At 53.5% G+C, this 23,322-nt stretch overlaps 8 protein-coding genes across 8 annotated transcripts; 4 read left to right on the forward strand and 4 right to left on the reverse strand.

The window, feature by feature from the left end:
- Window positions 1-490: 490 nt before the first annotated feature.
- On the reverse strand, window positions 491-2,281 carry J4E84_001445 (uncharacterized protein; the record flags this gene model as incomplete). The annotated part of the gene is made up of 3 exons (XM_049384077.1): window positions 491-826; window positions 874-1,202; window positions 1,249-2,281. The coding sequence occupies 3 exons, from the start codon at window positions 2,279-2,281 to the stop codon at window positions 491-493; spliced, it is 1,698 nt and encodes a 565-aa protein (XP_049249595.1).
- Window positions 2,282-3,059: 778 nt separating this feature from the next.
- Window positions 3,060-5,213, reverse strand: J4E84_001446 (uncharacterized protein; the record flags this gene model as incomplete). The annotated part of the gene is made up of 1 exon (XM_049384078.1): window positions 3,060-5,213. One exon carries the CDS (start codon window positions 5,211-5,213, stop codon window positions 3,060-3,062), a length of 2,154 nt encoding a protein of 717 aa, XP_049249596.1.
- A 174-nt stretch (window positions 5,214-5,387) lies between these two features.
- Window positions 5,388-6,622, forward strand: J4E84_001447 (uncharacterized protein; the record flags this gene model as incomplete). Its single annotated transcript, XM_049384079.1, has 2 exons — window positions 5,388-5,542; window positions 5,596-6,622. 2 exons carry the CDS (start codon window positions 5,388-5,390, stop codon window positions 6,620-6,622), a joined length of 1,182 nt encoding a protein of 393 aa, XP_049249597.1.
- Window positions 6,623-6,701: 79 nt separating this feature from the next.
- Window positions 6,702-8,116, reverse strand: J4E84_001448 (uncharacterized protein; the record flags this gene model as incomplete). Its single annotated transcript, XM_049384080.1, has 3 exons — window positions 6,702-7,875; window positions 7,943-8,003; window positions 8,056-8,116. The coding sequence occupies 3 exons, from the start codon at window positions 8,114-8,116 to the stop codon at window positions 6,702-6,704; spliced, it is 1,296 nt and encodes a 431-aa protein (XP_049249598.1).
- A 308-nt stretch (window positions 8,117-8,424) lies between these two features.
- Window positions 8,425-10,625, forward strand: ILV2_1 (Acetolactate synthase, mitochondrial; the record flags this gene model as incomplete). Its single annotated transcript, XM_049384081.1, has 3 exons — window positions 8,425-8,767; window positions 8,841-10,523; window positions 10,576-10,625. 3 exons carry the CDS (start codon window positions 8,425-8,427, stop codon window positions 10,623-10,625), a joined length of 2,076 nt encoding a protein of 691 aa, XP_049249599.1.
- Window positions 10,626-14,827: 4,202 nt separating this feature from the next.
- Window positions 14,828-16,021, forward strand: J4E84_001450 (uncharacterized protein; the record flags this gene model as incomplete). Its single annotated transcript, XM_049384082.1, has 2 exons — window positions 14,828-14,921; window positions 14,976-16,021. The coding sequence occupies 2 exons, from the start codon at window positions 14,828-14,830 to the stop codon at window positions 16,019-16,021; spliced, it is 1,140 nt and encodes a 379-aa protein (XP_049249600.1).
- A 1,457-nt stretch (window positions 16,022-17,478) lies between these two features.
- On the forward strand, window positions 17,479-18,204 carry J4E84_001451 (uncharacterized protein; the record flags this gene model as incomplete). The annotated part of the gene is made up of 1 exon (XM_049384083.1): window positions 17,479-18,204. The coding sequence occupies one exon, from the start codon at window positions 17,479-17,481 to the stop codon at window positions 18,202-18,204; it is 726 nt and encodes a 241-aa protein (XP_049249601.1).
- Window positions 18,205-19,001: 797 nt separating this feature from the next.
- J4E84_001452 (uncharacterized protein) lies at window positions 19,002-19,996 on the reverse strand (the record flags this gene model as incomplete). Its single annotated transcript, XM_049384084.1, has 2 exons — window positions 19,002-19,801; window positions 19,858-19,996. 2 exons carry the CDS (start codon window positions 19,994-19,996, stop codon window positions 19,002-19,004), a joined length of 939 nt encoding a protein of 312 aa, XP_049249602.1.
- Between the last annotated feature and the right edge of the window lie 3,326 nt (window positions 19,997-23,322).

The raw sequence follows: 23,322 nt of genomic DNA on the forward strand, positions 1-23,322 counted from the left end.
TGTATCATACGTCTCATTGCAGTTCATTCCATGTCAGTCGACAATCCAACCTCCACCCACCAACTCGCCAGAGACGGAAGACACTAAAGTCCGCATCTTGTCGTCCAAACCGTCATACCCCATCCACATCCATACCACCGACCCATCTTGCCATTCGTGCCGAAGCCCCACCGCAAAAAGAAACATACGAAACATGATCATGTACAGAATCCACCAAACCAACCAGAGCTCAAAAGAAGCCATCGAGCCAAGTAGTTATCCAAAGCCCCATCCATAGCCTTAAGTTTTCGCAGGATTCCGTTTGCCAATTTTTGCGCCTGAAAGGTAATGCCCGACTGTGGTTTTCCGCGTGGTATTAAGGTTTTGGGTGACATCGTGGTATTGGAACTCGACTCTTGATTGACCGTTATAATGCAAACAAAATGTGTGATTTGCTACACGATGAGAAGCTAACTCATTCGAATGCGCGTTGGAAACGGATGTTCTTGTGTCACAACTCCTCATCCTCTTCCATCTTGGTTTCGATGGTGGGGATGTTTCCATCAGAGTTGGCTCGGCCTTGGTTGTGGGCGTCCATCAGGGCTTGGCCTAGGCTCTTGCGCACGTTGTCGTCGAAGCCGGGTAATGAAGCGCGCTGCTTCTTGTAGGGTGAAGCGATTGAGTTTGTGCTGGGCTCTCCGGAGGTGTTCGCGGCGGCTGAGGATGACGCCTCTCCTGTCGACGCGTTTTCTGGTGCTGGTGTACCAGAAAGAGGAGATCCTGTCGAGTCGGAGTGGGAGGGTCCTGCGGGGCGGCCGAGAGGTTCTGCGGAATGTTGACGCTTCAGCTGCGATGTGTTAGTAGACGGATTTCGAGCGACAACAATACACATACCTTGATCTTGCGCACGCCCTCTGCAAGTTCGCCTTGCCTGTGAGCATCCTCAGGCGACAGCAAGCCCTTGTCGAGAACCTCCTTATCATCATCCGCATCCTCCACCTTGACATCGTCCTCGTCGTCGGCGTCGCTGTCCATGGCGTCCTCTGTCTTCTTCTTGGACTTGGGCGAGGTCTCTCGGTAACCTCCAAAGTTCTTTGTTCCAGCGGCCGCGTTCAAAGGCTTCAGGCTGCCAAAGTCGAGTGCGCCGGATTTCCGCTTGGTCTGTGGCGAGGTGATCTTGGGCGTCTCCTTCGTGTTCAGAATACCCATCTTCCGCAGTTGACCTGTCATTGGTTAGCGAAAATCTTGTATCCCTTGCTGTAAACTTACGCTCTCCGCGGTACAAAAAGGTAAAGACGGCGTAGGGCTTGTCCGGTGGATCTATGCCAGTCACAGTCTGGGTGCTGATAGATTTGGGGTCCAGCGTCTTAGGCTTTGCGAAACTCGTTGTGTGGTCAACGTCTTCGCCCTCTCCTCCTCCGTTTTGCTCGTCGTCATCGTGTGCGTCGAACTGGGGTGAGTACTCGCCGCGCTTGATCTCTCCAGACGCCAGGACGCGGAACAGGGCAACCTTGATTTGTCCGGCTGCCTCGGGCATGGGGGGCTCGTCGTCCGAATCGGAGTCGGTGGTGAAGAACTCGTCGTTGCCGGAAAGCGTCTCGACAGGCGCGTCCTTGCTTTCGCTGTAGCGCAGTACACCGTTGCCGGAGGTCTTCTTGTCCTCGTCGCTGCTGTCCATGGCCTCTCTCCGCTTTGCCCGCTTCTTTTCCAGGCGCTGCTTTCTCCGCTCAATCTTGGCGGCCACGTCCTTGTCCTTGCCCTCGAGATCCAGACCGTTGAGCCATCTCTCGAGACCGACCTCGCGGAAGAGGAACTCGCGCTCTGCAAGACCCCCGCCTTCTGACTCTGGCACGCTGACCCACCGTGAGTTGACCCACGTCTCTTCGCCGCGCCGCAGCAGTGTCGCTACTTCCTCCTTTGCCCGGCCGTCAAAGTATATGTATGCAGCGATTGTCTCGTTCGGCGAGGTGGTCAAGGGCTTGTACGGGGCTATCGTGGGACCGTACTTGCCCCGCTCTCCGGTTTGACCTGGGAGGCCCCCGACAATCTTCGCTTTCGGGTTGGGGTCATCGTCAGTTGGCTTGGGCGTCGAGTAGGGCACGTGAAGACCTGGGGTGAGCAGAGTGATCGATATCGCGAAAGAAGACTGCTCAGGCTTGGTAGCGCCCGGCGGTATCTTTGCGGGAGGGACAGGGATGTACGAGGTGATACGGTGATGTTTAGATTGCTTCTGTATCGAATATTCTGGGAGCGGGTTGCTGTCGGCATGGATGCTGACGGCGAGGCCTAGAAAGGTCGGCATTTTGGATTAGGCGTGGTGAGGACGGCTGCGAAGCTGCGGAGATGGCAGCGGAAGAGCCCTAACACAGTAGTCTTGGCAGAGTTGGGAGGAAGAAAATATCCCTGCGAATAGAGCGGCCGCCGGAGGGGCAGCTGCGCGAGTAAGTAGGCGAAGATGGGCTAGGAGGCGGTGTGAGGTAGCGACTCTGAAGGTCTGTGTTGTTGGTTTAGGCGGAGAGCTTCCCAGGTGCCGTAGCGGGCGCTCCACGATGTTGGGGTCCACAAGTCGACGACCCAAGTCACGAGCCAATCACGCGTGCACCTGATGTTTTCTGCGAACTTCAACGAGCCGCCGTCTTTCACGGATGTATCTGTCAATATCACGTCAAAGATATGCTGCGACCATGCGTTTGGGCAGGGGATCGAATCAAGGGGCGTGCCTGTCGTCGATCGAACATGGGGTCATGACTAGCGGCATGGCGCCTGCCTGTTCGTGCCTTCCCAGTTGAAAGGAGCCCTGGCAGATATACGTTCAGAGTCAATGTGTACGAACGACTCAACTTTCATCAACACGCGTTGCCCATAACATCCTGAAGCCATGAGCCATCATTATGTGGGGCCAACCTAGATGCTATCTGAGATTTTCAAAGACAGCGGTCGGAATTCGAATTCCTCATCACCGCTCTTTACTCGCCGATGTCTCCACTTCTCTCTATCTAGGGTATCATACATACTTTAGTTCTTTTCGACCAAGTTGGAGATCTGATCTTCTCTAGACACAATGCAGAACAATCAGATTCCTAATCCTCCTCATCCAAAGCAAACATATCCTCAGCCTTTGGTCTTAACCGCCTCGCCCTCGCAACAGCGGTTTCTCCAGGGATCTCAACGACCTTTGGCGGATCCACAGGGACGACAGGGTCAGGCACGACCACTTCCTCCTTGACAACAGCCTCAGCATCCGCTTCAGCAACAAGTTGCTCAGGCTCCGGTTCCCCCATCTGACTCGCAGTAGGAGAAGGCGATCTCGCCCCATCCTTCGCATCCTCATCAATATCCATGCCCTGCTCATCTTGCTCACCCTCCTCCTTCGCCTCAGGGTTAGAAGGCTTCCTAACAACCACCCCCTTCCTCCTCCTCTTCTCCGCCGCCCGTCTCTGCACCTCCCCCTCCTCCCTCTCCCTCTCCCTCCGATTAAACTTATCATCCAACTCCTTCAGCGTCTTCTCATCAAACAAATGATCCCCCGTCCACACCGCCAAAATCGCATTGACATCCTCCCTATACGTCCTTTCGGTCATACGCCCCATCTCCAATTTCTGCGGCAACTGCTCAAGATGTTCGAAAACTTTGCGTTCGACCAGCTCCGTTCCGATGGCTAGACGGTATTTGTAGGAGACGCCTGATTCTTTTGCGGTGACGAGCAGAACGTCGGAGACGATGCGGAGCGCGTTTAGGGTGACTTGGCGGAGGTCCGGGCGCCGGATGTCGTCTTTAGCGGCTGCGTCGCCTGCGCGGTTTCGTGTGTTGGCGTCGGTGAGTTGGAAGGGGTTGATGATGTTGGAGACGAGGATGCTGGTTACTTCGTCCATGCCCTGGGCGGCGTGTTCGACGGCAAAGGTTGAGATGGCGGCGAGGTCGTCGTAGACGATGCTGCCGGGTGGGATTGCGTTGATCATCCACAGGAGCATCGCTCGTGATCTGGGGTTCATGATGCCGTGTCCGTTGTCCACGCGGCCGGGATAGTTGTCGCCCACGGGTAGGGGCTTGAATATCGGCTTCTCCTTCTCCTCCTCGTCATCGCTATCCAGACTCTCGTCGTCTGATTCGAAAGCGCCAACGTGGTCGACGAACTCGTGGCGGAGTGGATCGACGGGGCCTTTCCAGGCGCCTTGCCCCGCAAAGATTTCGGAATCGGTGCTGTTGGTGACGATCTGATGGAGACGCCAACGGTAATACCGGTTGACGGGATGCTTCTGATCGTATAGCCATGCAAAGCGCTCCTCTTCTTGTACTTGCGGCTCGTTCATCAAAGCCGCTTCGAACTCCACACCACCCAGAATGACGCCCTCAATAGTCTGATGTACCAATTTGAGTGTCGCGAGATCGGGAGGCTGGTTCGCAGTGATGATGAGATCTTCCGTGTTCTCGCGCGGCCCTCTACCCCCTCCCCCTCCACCAAGATCTGGCGGCGGCGCAAAACCCTTGGGTAGCTCGGGTGCCTGCCACCGTGCGCCAAATGCCTTTGTCTGTTGTGTTGTGTCTGCTGTGCGACTACCCAGATATCTGTCCAGATGTAGATAGTAGCCTTTGCCCAGATACTTCTTGTCGTTGAGTTTGTTCATCGCAGCGTCGAGGTCTCGCGCGTTCGCATCCTTGTCAAAGGTGATGTTCATCGTCGCTGAAGGCCGGCCCTCCACCCTCGAACCTTGTGGTATCCTGTCAACTCGCGCGATCTTGAGTGAGGGAAAATCGGCGAACAGCTCTTCGACGCGTCGCGAGTCTATTTCAGGCGGGAGGTTCGACGCTTTCGCTACGACGGTGGTGTAGAAGTTCTCCGTCTGCTTCGGGCCATCGAGTGCGGCTGGGCCTGTAGGTACTGCTCCTCCGAATCGTGACTGTATCTGTGGTGCGAGGCGTCCTGGGGGTGCGCCTGGTCTGCTATAGCCATCGAGAGGTTCGGTTTCGAGGGTGCCGGGGCCGCTCTTCATCGTGCGCTGTCTGCCTGTGAAATGTCTCTTGCTTCCCGTTGGAACAAAGACATCTTCCTCTTCCTGCTGCTCAACTTCCCCCAGTATACTCTTCTCGGCTCCATGCTCCGCCTCGAAATCGGCCATGACCTTGTCGAGCGCATTCTTCTCCTCGCGCGCCTTCGCTTCCTCTTCCTCCTTCGCTTTGGCGTTCAATTGCGCCTTGTTGGCTTTCGCAGCGCCTAGGGAGAATTTGAAGGCCATGGTGGCGTGTGATCAATTAATCGCCGTGTGGGAAGATTTCATGAGGTGATTGCGGCATGAGGTGGTGGTGAGGTTGCGCGCAGTGCCAACCAGAAAGTTAAGCTTGCGCGTGAGGGTCCAGACTAGCGTCACGCCCAGGGCTTCCCCACGGCCCCGGGAATCTCCAACAACGTCATGCCACGGCCACAGTACCACAAAAACCAGACTATCACCATGACCTCGGCACAAGACGTTCAATCGCTCCTGCGTTTCCTGTCGCAAGACGCCAAGGTCCCTCTCGCCCAAGCCCTATCCAAAATCAAAGACCTTCAAGCAGCGAACCTCATCACGTAAGCACGTGACAGCGTACCACCGCGTCATTTCCCTACTGACAACCGCGCAGTCCATCCGATATATCCAAGTCCTCCCACGATACCCTCAAAACCATCTTCGTCGACGAGAAAGTCGCGCGTTCAGTCCTCAATGCCGCAAAACGACAGTTCAAAAAGCGAACCGCAGATGCTGCCTCTGCTAAACCTGCGCCTGCGTCAAAGAAAGCCAAGGCAACCTATGGCCAACCTCTGAATGGCGCGGATCTCGAAGCGTCTCTCGCGCTACCAGAATCAGAATCAGATGAGGACATACTTAGCTCATCTGTTGTCTATACGAATCGCGCACCACTCGTCCTCGCCTTCGCAGTGACGCTACTCAAGTTCACGATGCCAAGCCAACCCATATCCAGTCGTCTCAGTCTAGCCCAAGCCGTAACCTCTATGAACAGTAAGACTAAGGCCGTGAACATCGGTCTAGAGAAGGGGAAGCCGGCGGAAGAAGAAGGCTGGGGCGAGGGCCAGCCACTCGTGCGGATCATGACGAGGGAGATCAGGGTGATGAAGAGGTGGGGTTACGAGTGGGAAGATGAGGCGGCGCAGATAACCGTGAAGTCTGAGGGAGGTGAGGAGAAGGCGGAGGAGGCGAGGGAACCTGCACTCTGGGGCGTCGATCTCGAAGCTTTAAAGAAGGCGCAGAACTCGCAGGTTGGCTCGAGTAACCTTCCTATCTACACTGCGCAGAACGCGAGGGCGTACCTTTTGAGAGCGTTTGAAACACCCGCTGCCCAGTTAGTCAAGAAGGAAGACGGAGATGTTGGCGTCAAGGTCGAGGGAGCGCCAGCATCAAAAGCGAAGGGAAAGAGAACAGCTGCCACCATTGCAGCGGAGAAAGAACGTAATCTTGGTCTTTTGCTGGGCGCACTGGAACTCCTGTATGGCTCATGGGCGAAAGTCTTGAGTAAAGAAGACCTGGATAAGCGGGCTTGGGGCTGGTATGTTCGCGTTCGACCAGAAGTAGCTCAAGGAGCTGCGGGTTGGGGTGGTAAAGGGAATGTCAAATTAGCTGATATACTGGCTTTGAGAAGACCGGCTAGTTGATGAGAAGACACAGACACATGGAATTCAAGATACCCCGCTTTGTTTACAACTTCTCTGCCATCCTCTTGGATTTCCTCTTCTACAGCTTGAACTCAGCATTACTCCGCTCCCAACCCACACCACCACCATCCCTCCGCCCAGCCAACCTCTCCGCCAAGCCAAGTTTCTTCTCCCTATTCCTCTCCGTACACAACTCATACACCGTACTCAGATTCAACACCAGCGAATGGAACGGTGAGCTATCGTCGACAAGCTGACTGAGTATATCCCTAGCGTCTGAAATCCGGCCGGTGTATAGCAGACACACAGCCAGATTATGTGCTACCATCGCATCTTCCGGGAACTCTTCGTGGAGGGCTTGGAAAGATTCAGCAGCAGCGGCGTAATCTGAGTCGGCGAGCTGGATGAGCGCGTTCAGTGTGCCGTCTACGAGGGCGTCGGCTGAGGCGGAGGATGCACGGGCGAGACAACGACGTGCTGATGCCATGTCTCCGACTCTGAGCCAGACGAGTGTCTCCATCAGAGATATCTCCCTGGTCTGATCACCGTCCGCAGCGAGGGTTGCCAGATGTCTCCCTGCGCCCTCGAAATCGCCCATTTCCACCAACACGTTCGCAACACGAATACCGCAGTCTCGTAGCCGCGATCGCCAAATCGCTTTATCCTCGTCTGAGCCTGCCTTAAGGATACTTTCTCTGCATTCGCGTGCGAGTTCGTAATACCCCATTATGCCCTTCCGCCATTCACCGTATCCTAGCGCTGCCAGTCGAACGACAAGCAGGCGTAGATCCCAGGGTACGAGGTGTGCGTTCGTGAGGGGGTGGCGGTAGAAGGCGCTGTTTAGGTCACCCAGCACTTTGGATTCCTGCGCGGCGAGCGCGTGTTCTTGCAGCAGACATAGACATGCTAGGCGTACGTGGATGAGGTGTAGAAGTGTGTCGTGGTCGCCTGCAGCAGCAGAGATGAGGTTGCGCGCTGCGGCGATGGCGGCGAGACGGTAGTGGCCTGATAGGAGAAGTGTGTCTATCGGTGAGGATATTGGCGGGGCATGCGGCGCATTGAGGAACGGAGGCGGGACATTGGTGACTGGCAAAACGTGATATGCCTGCGGGTCCTGGAGGAAGCTGAAGTCCTTATGGGGGATGTCGTCGATGCCGCGTGTTGGGCCCTCATACGACGGCTGCGGAGAAGGTTGAGGCCGTGCTGGCGAGCGAACGCGCGCAGGCAGGGTGGCGGTACTCTCAGCAAGAGGGCTGCATCATAGTGTAAGCGGGTGTCTTGTATCCGTATTATCTGCCGGCTGAATAACTGGGCGCATACTCGTCTATAACGATGTCGTCGGCGTCGAGTGGACCCTTGGTTGTACGGCGCGTCAGGGCGGCTGTTCTCTCGATTAGTCATGCCAGAGCACACGTGAAGAGACGTTAACACACTTCGCCGTCGCTCGTCGCCCGAGGCAGCGCGGCCATGGCCTCGTCCAGGGGGAACTTGCATCGTGTCTATGGTGTTCCCACCGACTAAGACGGCTGTCACAGCGCTCCGATGTTCGGCAGCACTCTCTCGAATTGCGGGGATCGCCCAATCAAGACCCCTGCCACCGGGGCCAAACGACTCCACTAACTTTTCATATGCGCCACGAACCTGGGCCCGACGAAGACTCAAAGGCGAACGGCCAATTGACTCAAAACCGTCCGTCAGCTTCCACTTCCCTCCCACACTCTCTCCCACGTCGCGCTTGCTTTTGCTGAATCTCCCCTCTGTGCGTTATTAATACTTCGTCCTGAGTGGACGTCATAATCGCCATGCAGCAGTCACGCACACGAGCTGTAAATGCTCTCAAGGGCAACCGCAACTTTTCCACCTCCACACAGCGACTCGCCGTCTCACCCTTCCGCAGACCCGCGCAGGCCGTCTCGAGTAAAATCACCCAGGAAGATGCGAAGCGACCTCAAAGCACCCAGGCGGCGGCGGCCTCACAAACACAACCGCGCTCAAGACCGTCGCCTGCCTTCAACCGTGAGGACCACAAGGATGTCCAGCCGCTGAAGCCGTACCGCTCGCCTGCAATGGACCACTCGTTTGTTGGCATGACCGGTGGAGAGATCTTCCACGAGATGATGCTCCGCCAGGGCGTCAAGCACATCTGTATGACACATCTTACATGCTTACATGGATTGCGTGCACCAAACTTCAAGTACTGAATACTAACACCTCTCAGTCGGCTACCCTGGTGGTGCGATTCTTCCCGTCTTCGATGCGATCTACCAGTCAAAACACTTCGACTTCATTCTGCCGCGCCATGAACAGGGCGCCGGCCACATGGCAGAGGGTTACGCCCGCGCGAGTGGAAAGCCCGGTGTTGTGCTCGTTACCTCTGGACCCGGTGCCACCAACGTCGTCACACCCATGCAGGATGCGCTGATGGACGGAACACCCCTGGTTGTCTTCTGCGGTCAGGTCGTTACCAGCGCAATTGGCTCCGATGCTTTCCAGGAAGCTGACATGGTCGGCATTACAAGGCCGTGCACAAAGTGGAATGTCCTCGTCAAGAACGTTGCGGAACTCCCGCGGAGAATCAACGAGGCTTTCGAGATTGCGACAAGTGGACGACCGGGACCTGTTCTCGTTGACTTGCCCAAGGATGTTACTGCCAGTGTTCTCCAAAGAGCTATTCCCATGAGCAGCACCCTCCCCACCACTGTCAGCGCTGCGACCATCGCCGCGCGCGAGCTTAGCAAGCAGCAGCTGGACCACTCTATCCGCCGCTCTGCCGACTTGATCAACATGGCGAAGAAGCCCGTCATCTACGCTGGACAGGGTATCCTCCAGACAGAGAACGGACCCCAGCTCTTGAAGGAGCTCTCCGACAAGGTCAACATTCCCGTAACCACCACTCTGCAAGGTCTGGGAGGATACGACGAGCTTGAGCCCAAGTCCCTCCACATGCTCGGTATGCACGGCTCGGCCTACGCCAACATGGCCATGCAGGAAGCCGATTTGATTCTCGCTCTTGGTGCTCGCTTCGATGACCGTATCACTGGGGCCATCTCCAAGTTCGCGCCAGCGGCAAAGGCAGCAGCGGCTGAGGGTCGTGGTGGTATTATCCACTTCGAGATCATGCCCAAGAACATCAACAAGGTCGTGCAAGCGACCGAGGCTGTCGAGGGTGATCTCGGCACGAACCTGAAGCAGCTCCTACCCCTCGTCAACGAGGTTCCCGAGAGACCGGAGTGGCTCGGACAGATCGCCGCCTGGAAAGAGCGTTTCCCATGGGCCTACGAGAAGGAGGGCGAGAACGGCCTCATCAAGCCACAGACCGTCATGGAGAAGCTCTCTGATCTCACAGCCCATCGCAAGGAGGAGACCATTCTCACCACCGGTGTCGGCCAACATCAAATGTGGTGCGCCCAGCACTACCGCTGGCGATACCCACGCACCATGATCACATCCGGTGGTCTAGGAACCATGGGCTACGGTCTCCCCGCCGCCATCGGCGCCAAGGTCGCGCGCCCAGAATGCACCGTCATCGACATTGACGGCGACTCCTCCTTCAGCATGACCCTGACAGAACTCTCAACTGCCGCCGAGTTCAACATTGGCGTCAAGATCATCATTCTCAACAATGAGGAGCAGGGCATGGTCACACAATGGCAAACCCTCTTCTACACCGACCGCTTCGCACATACCCATCAGCGCAACGCTGATTTCGTCAAGCTCGGTGATGCCATGGGTGTTCAGGCTAAGCGCTGCATCAAGCCTGAGGAGCTCGAGGACAGCCTCAAGTGGCTGTTGGAGAGCGATGGCCCAGCTCTGCTGGAGGTTGTTACTGATCAGAAGGTGCCTGTACTGCCTATGGTGCCGGCCGGAAGTGCGCTGCACGAGTTTATGATTTACGACGAGAGTAAGTGATACCGGATTTCGTGGCGTGGTGACTAGTGCTAACGTAATCGCAGAAACTATCAAGGACCGCAGAAAGCAAACTAAGGAGCGATCGGGTCGTTAAGACTTGGTCCCTTTTGTCAATTGTGTTTGATTCCCGTGTAACTTCATTCGTTGTGTATATTCTTGGGTCGGGTCGGTACCGGCGTTTTTTAACTTAGCATACTTTCCCCGCGCACTTGCTTGATTGCGCGCGCATGCGTGGAAAAGGTCTGGCAAAACAAAAGCGAGATATCAGTCGCGTTTTATGTTTCATGGAAAGAGGTGGATGGGGAAGAAGAGTGGGACGAGAAAGTGAATACTATTTTTTGACTGCATCTTGGTATTAATGGTCGGTGATGTGGGGTGCGGGTATGTTGAAGTGAGGTACCTGCTTGACAACGAGGAATGCAAGGACGCGGAGTTGATGTTACGGCGAGTTTCTTCTTGTGTAGGTGATGTTTGGGTGAAATGTGAGTGGTCTTGGTATTACTTTGTCTCCACCCTCTTTCGTCGCAGGACCATGGTATCCTGTGAGCAACGATTCCCATCAATTTCAGATTCATATAAAACTAGAGGGAAGAATGCACAAGTTCACACCATCCATCCCAAAACACATCTACTTTCACATCAAAAATACCTTTCACATTTCCGTTCAACAAGCCAGATACGCATCCAGAACCCCTGGAGTATACAAAGCCACTACACCACACCACATATCCCACCACAACCCGCTACAAAGTAGCCATGGGCTCCACAGCAACATCCCACTGCTGGCGCGGCCGCAGCACCTCCATCATCTCAAACCTGCCATGTGCGGAGTCATCTGAAGATATGTTCGACTTTGTATTTGGCGACCAAAAATATCCATCGAATATATCTTCACCGGAGAGTATGGCGGTGGTCTCCAGAGTACCGCGTAAGGAGGTGTGTGGAGGGGGGAGGGGGGATGTAGTCTGCAAACCGGGATTTGTATCGGAAATATCTGAAGCGGAGAGTATGGCGGTGGTCGACAGGCTACCGCGTAAGGAGGTGTGCGGAGCGGAAAACGGCAATGTAGTCGGCAAACCCCAAAACGACATTTCCATCTTCGCCACAACCCTGCCTGAGTTCGTCCTAGAACAACGGCAACGGCGTATCTCCAAAGACTCAGAGACATCATCAACAGAGCCGCAACCCCCCACGTGCACGATCATAGAAGAAGGCAGAGAATGGTACGGCTACAGAGACGAAGGGATTCGTCAAGCCGCGGCGATGTTCGGTGTGACTGGGCCTTGGATCCGTCCGAGCTGCGGCACTGGAGACGTGGATGGTATCAACGGGACTGGAGAGGAAGGGAAAGGTGAAGGGAAGAAGGAGAAGCCGTTTTGGCATGGGAATGGGCGGAAGGTGGGGGTTGAGGATAGGGTGCAGGAGAGGTGGATGTGTGTTGGAGGTGATGAGTTTGGTATTGTTGATGAGTTGGTTGTTGTGGGTGAGGATGTGAAGGGGGATGGTGAGGGGAGTGGGGGGAGTGGAGATAGTGAGGGTAGCGTGTTGGGAGGGGATAGAGATGGTGAGAGGAGGAAGTGGTGGAGTGTGAGGTGGAAGAATGTTTTTAGGATGTTGGGGTGTGGTGTCTTGGCGTAGATGTACCAGAGCAGGGGTAGGAAGTAAATTCAACGTCTTCTACATAAGTCTATTTTACATTTGTGAGGGAGTGTAGCTGTGACGTGGATGGACGTAGGCGTGAGCCAGGAATGTCTTATGTTGCAAAATCTATGGAACGAATACGCATGTGAGTATTCATCTCAGATTAATCCTGTTGATCGAAGGTTATAAGACCAGAAGGCGCTTATCAGGTAGACCAGTATGTGGTAAGAGATCGGAGTACAGTGTTCTTCACATGCTGAATGACCTGGAGGGTGAAATTAGAGCGAGTAGTGAGATCGATGTCTATTCAGGCGTTAGTCGAATGATCAAGCTGTAAGGACAGGTAAAGCGGGGCTACCTTGCCCTCCGTGATGAAGGTCAATATTAGAGTGAGAAGCGAGCTCGATATCTTGCAGAGGGTCAGTGAGGCTTCTGTGGCATGAAAGCAATATGACGGATGTACCTTGATCTTCGGCATCATCATTGCGACTGGTACGGCGGCGACGCCAGATCAGATGACAGATGATGGCGATTGAGGGGGGACAGGCGATGACGAGGGTAACGATAGCAATGATGGCTTCATCCGAGGGTGCCGGCATTCTGGTTGATCTATCCAACGAGTAACCGTATATCAGACTTGTGTCTCGTAGCGGGTGTGAGGGGTAAGCGAGAGAGGCGGACAAGATGCTGCTATTTATCCACCTCGACGGGTGGCATTGCTATCGAGGCGGCACACGACAGCAATCCGCAGAAATGGATACCTGCTTTCGTTCTGGATTGACCAGTAGCCGTAATTGTCAAGATTCTGGTCGGAGAGAGCATTCTGACCCTTCCAAGGTTACTAAGCCTTCCTGCAGGTGAAGACAACAACAGACGTGTATCATTGACGACCAGTACATCGTTCCAGGCAGTGACATCTTTGTGACAAACCGACTTGAGGTGTACCAAAGTTGATGGCTGGACAAGGATGCTGCCCTGCATTCGCGAAGCATTCTCGATGCGGAGAGGGCGCATGTGCGGCTGTGGCTGCATGCCATGGTCGGCCCACGTTGTGATTGGGCAAGGACTCCAACACGCGCAGTTGAATGGTCAGATCTAACGACTCGGGCAGATAGTTTTCCAGACGTCGAGAAGTACCACTGAAGCGTGATGAGGACTGTCGCACGACTGCATTCATGCATGATGTTCCTCCGAGGCGCTGGTGGCTTGCAATGTACACCAATAGCCTCAGGCTGACGACTCCTCGATGCGTCCTGCAAGCGAACTCGCTAGATATCCAATCGAATAATCGGCCATTTGACAGCACGTGAGTCGTTTGTTCGGTAATTCCCTCAATGATGACATGCGGGTACGGAGCCAGCAGGGAAGAATGTAAACCCGAGGATACTGCGCATCTGCCTTTCTGCCATCGCAGCTAATTTTACAGTCTTCCCATGTCCCGTTTCCTCCTTTCGCCATAGGGGAGACAAGTACCACTATTCGATCATCGTGCGCATCAATTCAGGTTTAGTCGATTGGTATATCGGAGACGCGATGACGAGATCCGAAAGTTTGTCAGGGCAGTGAATCGGACGTCCCAGGATCAGCCTAACGGTTTCGGTCAGCGCCAAAACGCGATTGCGTACATTGCCAGCTCAGCCCTAGTACAATACCCATTTCATTCGCCCTCAGGACGCGAAAGGCTAGCGGCGGCAAAGGTCGGTACTGTGAGGACGAGCATCTCGGGCCACCTCATGTCTCAACCATTGTCCGACTTTTACTTCTGGTCGCTGGTTCTCGTCGCAAGTTAAAAAACTGCATAGCCACCTCTATCACGCACTGCGCGGACACGCCAGTATCTTGTGTAAGCATTAGCTTTTGCAAGCTTATACAGGATGGAGTAAGGAAGTTGGGAGATGGCCATACAGACAAGTGCTTGCAACCATGTTTTTAAGTTACGCATTCATAGCTCAACGTTATTGCTGATTCCATCCATATGTTTTGTTCGGAGCGACCTCTTCCGTTCAGCGTCTAAACAGTTGATACCAGAAGGTATGTGGAACGGATTCAAGCGGTTCGGTAGGAAAGGACGTCGAGAGCGTGGTAATAGCATCCAGCGTCTGAAGCTATGTACAAACGGTATTCATCCCCCATATCAATCTCCTGGTCAACTGTGATCATGACTTGCTTCTCCCTGACATCTTCGAAGTATAGTCGAATGGTGAAGGGGAGTCGTGTGAGATGACTACACTCGCGCGTGATTGCCTCAATGTATCAATGTCCTATATTGATATATCGTCGACTGGTCTCGATGTCGAGCGGTGTTGAACTGACGAACCAGACTGTCTGGACAGGGGCTAATTTCGCGTAGCTCGTATGGGTACTGTATCGTATTGATGTCTGTCTGCCGCGTTGTTTGGCTGATTATGACCTGACGCCAGCGGTCACTTTTCTCGACGTTCAAAAAGAGTGAAAGAGCGCTCTATCAAAAGCCATGACGCGGTGAAAGGGCGCGCTCGCTAACGCAGGCCTTTCCGCACGGTTCGAAGGTTTTTGACTCTACACGATAGCGCACCTGTGTCCTCTCGCCGCCAGTCTTTCGCGCAACCTCTACACGCTGCACAGCGCCTTGCTTCCGACCCATTCTTTGAACAGTCCACATAACCCGCTACCAGGATGTCGTTCCATCTGTTGAGCCAGGCGATGTATGCGAAAAAGGCGCCCGCCGCACGATCCGTGACCGGGTACGGCTCGTACGAGAAGTACAACTGTACGTGACGCAGCAGTCATTAGCAAGTCGTACCTAGCTGACAACGTTTGATAGATCGGTTACCTACCGCCGACGAGTTGGCGAGCTCGAACATCGTCATGGAGATCAACCGCGACGGATCTGGACGAGTGGAGAAGTCGCGCATCCAGCCTGTCTCGGTCTTGTCTCGATCGATCCAGGATTACCTACCCCCGGCCGGTCCCTACTACGACATGATGCAGTTCGACAAGGTGTTCGGCAAGAATCTCATGAATAAATCAAACAAGTGCATGTCTTGTTGGAAACAAAAGCACGTCAACAGCCTCCGCGATTGCGATCAGGAGTGCGCGCTATGTCGGACTGGTGATCATGTTGGAAGTGGATGTCATGCTCCGTACATGCCGATGACACTTTGGGAGTTACTTGGACACATGCCTCCGCATGGCTATCAACTCCGTCCCGAGGCTGCTGAGCAGGCTTATCTCGTTCTCGCCGGCATCATCTATCTCCAGGAGAACAAGGCCTGGCCCATTCGTCCGAACATGGATCATCCGCTGGTGCGAGAGTTCTACGAGGGTCGAGATGATCCGGAACCACTCTTCAGGAAGGCCACCATTCCGGCGAGGGCGGACAAGACGAGTAAGACCCAAGCAAAGCTGATTACAACACGCACAGAGACCGTCAACGAGATGGAAGCAGCGCCTGTTCTGGCGACTGCCTTGCCGACTACAGGTACTGCATCCGTCGATTCCTCACTTCCGAACATCGCGAAGCCGCATACAGCGGCCGTAGTCAGCATCGAACAGGAGCAGGAAGAGCTACCGAGGGGTATACAAGAGGTTGTGGACGAGGGCATCGTGGCGGAGAACCAGGCGTTGCCGCCTACGACGGTTGAGCAGCTGCGTGGAGTGATCGCGGAGAGGGATGCGAAGGTGGCAGAGCTAGAACAAAGGCTAGCAGATCAGGGCAAAGAGCTTGAAGAGGTGAAAGCTATGATCGGAATGAAGGACAAAGACCACAGGAGGTGGATGGACGAGAAAGATGATCGGATTCGTGAATTGGAGAACGCGGCAGACATCGCGCGATCGGCGCTGGCACCGAACAAGCGCGCGAGGCGTTAATGCATACATCGAGAACCGCGAGGACGAGATTGAGGTCTAATGGACGTTTGAGGTATACAGTGGTAGAACCCGGAGTTGGCCTTGATAGTACTAGAGACATGTAGTAGGAAAGACATCGTATGATAGCGCGAGATGCATCCTCTACGCAGACGTATAGCTCCAGAGGTACGCGAAAAAGTGAGCAAGAACAGTGAAAACACATTGAAGTACAGCTCGCTGTGATTGGCAAGAGAGAAATGAAGGAGCAAAAAGACCAAGGAAGGGCAAAAAAGAGCAAAAAAGGGCAAAAATCGAAGTACTCACAATTGAACGTTCGCTAGTGGTCACCCACCCAGCTAATAGCCCACGAGGTCGCTGCTGCGATGCCGTTCTACGGGCTTCCCGGCAGCGCCTCTTCTTGTTTTCTCGATGACAATTAGTAGAATCTGTACCATTATAACCGCACCGCTGCCGTTGCCCCACCTCAAAGAAGATACTATGACTACGCAACTCACCGTGACAGTTCAGTAAGCGCCCTGATGTATGGATTGGGTGCGCCCAAATGTGGGGGTGAAAGGTGTCGATGCGCAAGATTTGAGGAGGGAGAAGGGTGATGAAGACGTGTCGTCGGAACATCGGGAAGATGGCAACCTTGGTCTGAGTGCGCCTAGTCCTTTCCAGGGCATGGCGTCGGCACTTCCGACCCCGAAACTTCGATGACACGCAGATTTCAGATCATCCGTCAAGCAAGCTGGAACGACTACTTCCTAACAAAGATCATTACCATCAGCCGAATGCGACACTGCGCAGTGGCTCAGTTGATCCTTAACACCACTTTGCGTGTAGGAAGAGTCCCGGAACGACGTTCGCGATCAGACCTCTCCACGACAGCACTTCCATCACTGGAATCTTTAGTCAAAACCGGAAGAGCTTCGAGACAGCAACGTGCGTCGCTTAAATGTCAATACCATTCATCCAGACCGAATTGAACACGCGCTATGCAGCCAGCGGGAAGAAATGGGGAAAGATGCAAACGCACATCGTTTTCCAATCCATTCGCGCCCGTGAAATGCTCAGAGTACAAAGTCGGTGGTTTACGGTGAGTCTCATGTACTGACTATGTTGACAACACGTATTTCACAGCTGTTTGTGAACAATGTCGCTCATCACAGCGTCCACTTGGTATACAATCGCTCCAGTATGCCAGTTCTACTCACTACACCCGAGCGCCACCTCAGTTTCATCCCGACATGTTTCACAGACTCCTTCAAAAGATGACGTCAAATCCTCAAACCCGTCCGGTGGAAGATTTGAGCCCAGCTCCAGCCGCGCATCCAAACTTATCACCGTTTGAGGAGCTTGCGGTGTCGCTAAAAGTAGGCACGGGTAGCTCGAACGATGCGAAGCAAGTTGATTGGTGGCGCGTCAGCCAAAAGTTCGAGAGGCTTGTTGTAAAAGGCGCCCGGCTATCTAAACTGATGATCGCAGAACCATCAGAATCGACTGAAAGTGTATTCACAGCTGTGCAAGATCTCCAAAAATGGGGGTACGAAGAGGACGAATTTACGTACCCAGATACCGCAAAGGAATGGTTCTGCGACATTCTGTGGCTCATTGGACTGAATGGGGAGTTTGATGAGAACGAAGGACCCAATTTTTGCGTCGGCCACCAACGCGAGGACCCGAAAGCGGTGGGTGGTCAAGGCTGTGCAGCAACGGAAGCGTTGTTTTGCCAAGTCATCAACCCCTCGGATGGAATTATAGTGGCGTATGACAACTACACAGCCCGAGCCATGGTTGAAGAGTGCGGACGATGCTACTCAGTTATCCCGAAATTGAAACACTGGTCGGATGTAGCGTATCTCCAATGGCTGTCAAAAGCCAACGAGAAGTCAAACCTACGTTACGTACTTCGACACAACGTCCTCAACGATGTCACGCGCTTTGCCGTTACCTTTCTAACGTTACAGGGCAGACTTAATGTAAAAGAATGGCCGGGGACAACATACGGCGCAGGCTCAGTGGAGTTCAATGCATTATTAGGCTCACCGAATGGTTCCGGGGTCGCTTACCTCCTCATACAGCACAGGAAGGGACTGGGTCACAAGACTGTCGATAAGGTTACTGTCTTCAAGGAGAAGTGGGATGTCATGTTGCTGTTCCACATCACAGATGTTGGCAGTGACGATGCCGAACGCGTGTGAAGATCGGACTGGTATCATTGTGTGGCGCTGGCTGGCATTGTGTACGACTTGCGGGATAGATAGCACGATGTGAACAAGGACATATACAGAGAGAGCGGAATGTACTAGGGCGTGGTATTGCTAGTGATGTACTTTACGATGGGTTGCATGCTGCGATGATCTCCGCAGATGTCGCACGGCGATGATCTTGATATCGTTTTGTTCGTACACCCCCATCTCTTCCTCCCCATCGTCCACGGTGTCTACAATCAAGCCATGCAAGCACAGCAGATTGATTTGACACTGAAGTAGAGCGCTAGGCCAATTGGCATCAGGCAACGGCTTTATCCACAAGTGACAAAGCGCAAGACCGATGCGTACCAGGCAATGGCTCTACAGTTGGTGCATCGCATGATCACGGCAACTATCAGATCCCTAAAGCGATTAAGACAGCACCAGATCACACAATGTTTACTTTCACACACCCAAAGATCATAGCGGTATGCAAAGATCTAACGGGTATGGAGTAAGCTGCGCCTGTTGCGGAAGTGGAACTTCAGAGCAACAACTGCGCAAGAAGCTGGTAGCATGGCAGGGGCCGCAGCTGCTACCAAAGGTTGTCAGGATGGACAGGGCTTTGCGCATGGTCAGAAGGGCTTTGAAGACCGTCATGGCGATGCGATGAGGGTCCATATCGTGTGTTGGCGATTTCGGCGTACAGCAAGCAGACAATGCTTGGGTGCGCTGCTCGCCAGCCAGACATTATGCGTTGTGAGAGAAAGAGCTTTGCGCTGCGGTCTTGATGGGTTTGTTGTTACCTACCCTCCGACGCGCTCTCCGTCACTCAGCCTCTCGAAGAGAGCGTGAGAGTCGCGAACGGGGAATAGATACGGATATGTGTATCTAAGTATAGCTGGCGCCTCGAGATACTGTAGACGGTCGATTATGGCGTTCATGCGGTGCCAAGCGTCAACGTCATCATCCAACGACGCAGATGACTGCCAGTTTGCGAGCATGACACGAGCGCGTCGGAGGGTGAGTCGACCGCTGGTTATAAGGAAGCTCAGCTCGTCCCAGAGAATCTCGTGTCTCCAGCGACAGCCCGAACCGAGCGGACAAGTATAGGGTAACCTGAAGGTGATGTCGCATAAGCCCAGATCGCAGGTGCGATCGCAAAGGTAGAGCCAAGGCGAGAGTCGGCCGTGCCGTGGGAAGCCTCCGGGTGTGAGACCGTAGACATGATACGGTCTCTTCCCAGGGAGGTTTGTAGTCCATGGTGGTGACTGGAGCGATACTATGTTGCAAGTGCCTTTTGCTTGTTCTTTTCCTTCGATCCATGACGCTGAGTGACGGATCTCAAGCGTCTCGATCTCTTCCTCTAGCTTTACTTCAATCACCTCTGCTGCGATTTCGGCGGAGAGGACATGCTGAGTCTCGATAGGTACTGGGTGGGTATCGAGATCTGCTGTATTGGAGCTTGGCATAACAGCCTCGTAATGATAGTAGTAGCCGTTGCTATCGTACAAGAGGGTATCGTCGTCATCGGGATAGATAGAATCGATGTCTTCTGGCAGGTTTTGGTCATCGTAGGAATCGTCGTCATGGTCTGTTGATGTCCCTGCATCCAGTAAAATATTAGCGTGTCTCTTGAAGCTGGTGGTGCAAGTTTCTGACCTCGCTTTTTGAGGTGATCGGGGTATTGTTCTGGTTTGTTGTGGTTAATTTTGACATCGCAATCTGCGTCTTTGATGCTGTTGGAGCGCTTGAGATTCTTTTTGTTGAAATTGAATTCGTGTCTTCTCTTATGGGTCATTGTGTATTTCGTATTCTTGTGTGAGTAAAGAGTAAAAGAGCAAGCTCGACGAGCGTTTACTGACTGCTCAGGTGTGCGAGAACCGTGCGCTTAGCGTGGCGCGTCACCATACCCGTTTGGACCATCTCATGAGCCAGTTACCCAGAAGCTAGCTAAGTAAACTCTTCGTCAGTTTATACTGCATCGCATATTGTGCGTACCGTGATAGCGCCGTTTTCTCCATCGACATACGTAGCGTCAAGTGCTGTCAGCGCGACGATTGATTCCACACGCGAGGAATTACACGATGAAAGAGCTGTGAACAATAGTTTCAGAAGTCTTAATAGTGCTTTCAGACTGAATCCAGGATGAGATCGTGTAGTAAGAGCTAATGAGACCTTGATTGAACTGCGGGGAACTGCAATGAAGTGAACATGTGCTCCGGCGAATACACGCCTGCCTAGCGGCAATGCGACCACGTAACGAACTCAACCCAGCGTCAAACAGATCACGAGCCATCCTTCCAAGCCTCTTGCTGTCACAAAAAGTGTGGTTAAACTTCAACCACCCGTTTGCATGGCAGTCGATGGCAAGAGCGCGGAGATGTCGCACGCCGTCAGGATGTGAAAGAAACACTATGCGCTATTGCATAGCCAGAAGAATGAAAGATCAAGCAATAGTATACCTTGACGTATAGCTATGGTCAAAGAAGAGTAAAAGCACGAGCAATACTATACCCAAGGTACAGCCGAATGGCAAAACACGGTAAGTAGTGGTGCTCACCAGAGACCTAAACAGCTATATGCAATTGCGTATAGCCCAAGAACATCATCTGACCGAATCTGACCACAGATGAGAATATGAAAAACCGTACTGGGACAGTACGGCCATTAGATAATGCAAGTGCATGGAAGAGCGCAAACTGAAGAAGCGATAAAACAAGCTTCACGAGACGGGGATTTCACAATCTTGCGGGACGGCGAGATCAGGTTAGCATACAGAGAAAAGGGGGAGCTCGTTAGATGAGAGCTGATGTTCAGCAGATATCGTCCCATGAGCGTGAGCTTGCACGCCGGCTGGGTAGTACCTTCGGTTCAAGGCGTTCACCAAGACCTAATGTGATCGCTTCCATGCGGGCTATGACTTCTGGTAGTTGATCTGAATGTTCATTTGTGTTCCAGTTTGCCATGAGTTGGCGAGCAAGCTGCACAGAGACTCGCCCGCTGGTGATGAGAAAGCAGAGAGTTGTCCATGATAAATTGTGATCCCATCGGCAGGAGGCACCAAGGGGGCAGCTGCCCGGGGTGCCAAATGTGTACCAACAGAGGCCCAGCTGATTGGACTTGCTACAAAGGTAGCGCACGACCCAAAGCAATCCGGAATTACGCGATCCATCTTTGTTGTTGGGGTAGACGTGATGTGGCATCTCTGGCCGATGGGACGCTTCCCAGGGAACCGCATCAAAGTATTCGTCACAAGGATGTGGCAGCGTGACAACTTTACCAGTTAGGCCAAGTTTGGCATGGGCGACTATTTTCGCGCGCGCTCGAGCACTCATCCACCCCTCCCAGTGTAGAACCTTTAGAGGAGTTTTGTCTTTGTATAGAAGGCTTCCTAGAGATACATCTGAAATGGATGGACAGCCAATGTCAGTCTCGCTTAGCGAGAGATGTTCGGAACATGTCTTTGGCGTAGATCTCCTCGATGCTTCGAATGGTGTCATAGGTTCATTACCGGTACGAATTTGAGCGGGTGCGACATAAGTTGGCAGTACTGGTGAGCTGCTGCCTATCTCACCCTGTGGGACCTCAATCGCGATTTGGTCGTGCGAGCTCATATCCAGATTGAAGATCTGCGGTACGATCGATTCGTATTTTGCTGCCGAAGACGATGGTACTACTAGAGCATTGGGAGTTCGCGGCTGTGGTGGATGATGTGCGTATTCATCTGAGACTGCCGGTGTCCCAGAGCTTTGTTGAGAGAGCTGCGGCTGTGGAAACAATGTCGACGGGCCTCCTTGGTATTGCAAGCCGCATGTTGTTTGACAGATTGGCGTGTATTGTGCAGGTGATGGCTCTGCGATGTCATACATTGGCGGGGCCTGATGTGGCATGTATGTTGGTACAGCATGCGGTAGATCGTGACGGAACTGCGGTGGTGGCGGGTGGGCCGGTTGTGGCGGTAGATGATATTGCTGTTGCGAGTGATAGTATGGTTGCTGGAGTGCATATTGCTGCCGTTGCGGGCCAGGGTTATGTGGTTGCGACGGATTGCATTGAGGTGGAGGCGCAGCATATTGCACTTGTGGGACAGGAAGATGGTACGTTTGCAGCGCATGTTGTTCATGTGGTTGATAAACCTGCTGCTGCGGAAGGATTTGCGGTTGATGTGAATAGTACTGCGTTGATGGCACATAACAGTCTATTGGTGGTGCAAAGCTCTGCGGTGGTGGGCTGAGGTACTGTGTCTGCGATATAGGATACTGTTGTAGTGGTGGAGCATGTTGTTGAGGTGCTGCAAGAAACTGTTGTGGTGGAAGGTATCGCGGTTGCTGGAGCGGATACTGCGGCTCAGATGGTGCGTATGGCGGAAGCGGTACGTCTTGTTGAGCTTGTAGAACTGAGTTGCTCACGAGTGGAAACTGAGGTGGTAGCAGTCCGCTGGGATACGGTTGCCGAAATTGAGGATCGGGATGTATTTGCGGGTACATCTGCTATGTGTCAGTAAAGAGCCGCGACAATTGCGGTTTTCACTCACGTTTTCGATGACTGGGGAAGAAGCCGAGCAGAACTGTCATCGCGGGGCAGAAGAGTAGGAAGGCGCGGACTGTGCGCTTAGCGTCGCACGCAATCACGTGGTCACCGTGTTCATGGCAACGCATGGGAAAACTTGAACGGCTCTGTTTGAGCGCCAAGCACGCTATTCAATGTTACCTTGTTGAATGAGAACGACGAGATATCTCTCAACGTCGCCATCAAGCTCTCGCTTTGCGCTAGACATGATGGCTTTCCCGCGATCTCCTCTCAAGGAGCAAAGCTTGGCATTCAATGACTTCGTGTCCGGGTTGGATGCGCTATACGGTCCTCTCGAAGCTGCACTTGATGCGTCGGATGCCGAGCTTTTGCCTTTCATCAAGGCGGAGACCGAAGATACTGACATCGAAGCCGCACTTGATGTTTCAAATGCCGAGCTTACGCCTTTCATCAAGACCGAGACCGCAGACACTGACATGAAAGCGACCATCGCTCCTCAGGCCGATCAGGCTCACTAATACGAGTACAGTGACGACTACCCCGATTCACGCGAACGAAGCCTTCCAACGCATCATACTCGAGCCAAAGCACTCC

This window comes from Alternaria hordeiaustralica, assembly GCF_023758085.1.
Source record: "Alternaria hordeiaustralica strain BMP 2776 chromosome Unknown scaffold_1, whole genome shotgun sequence".
Classification (NCBI taxonomy): domain Eukaryota; kingdom Fungi; phylum Ascomycota; class Dothideomycetes; order Pleosporales; family Pleosporaceae; genus Alternaria; species Alternaria hordeiaustralica.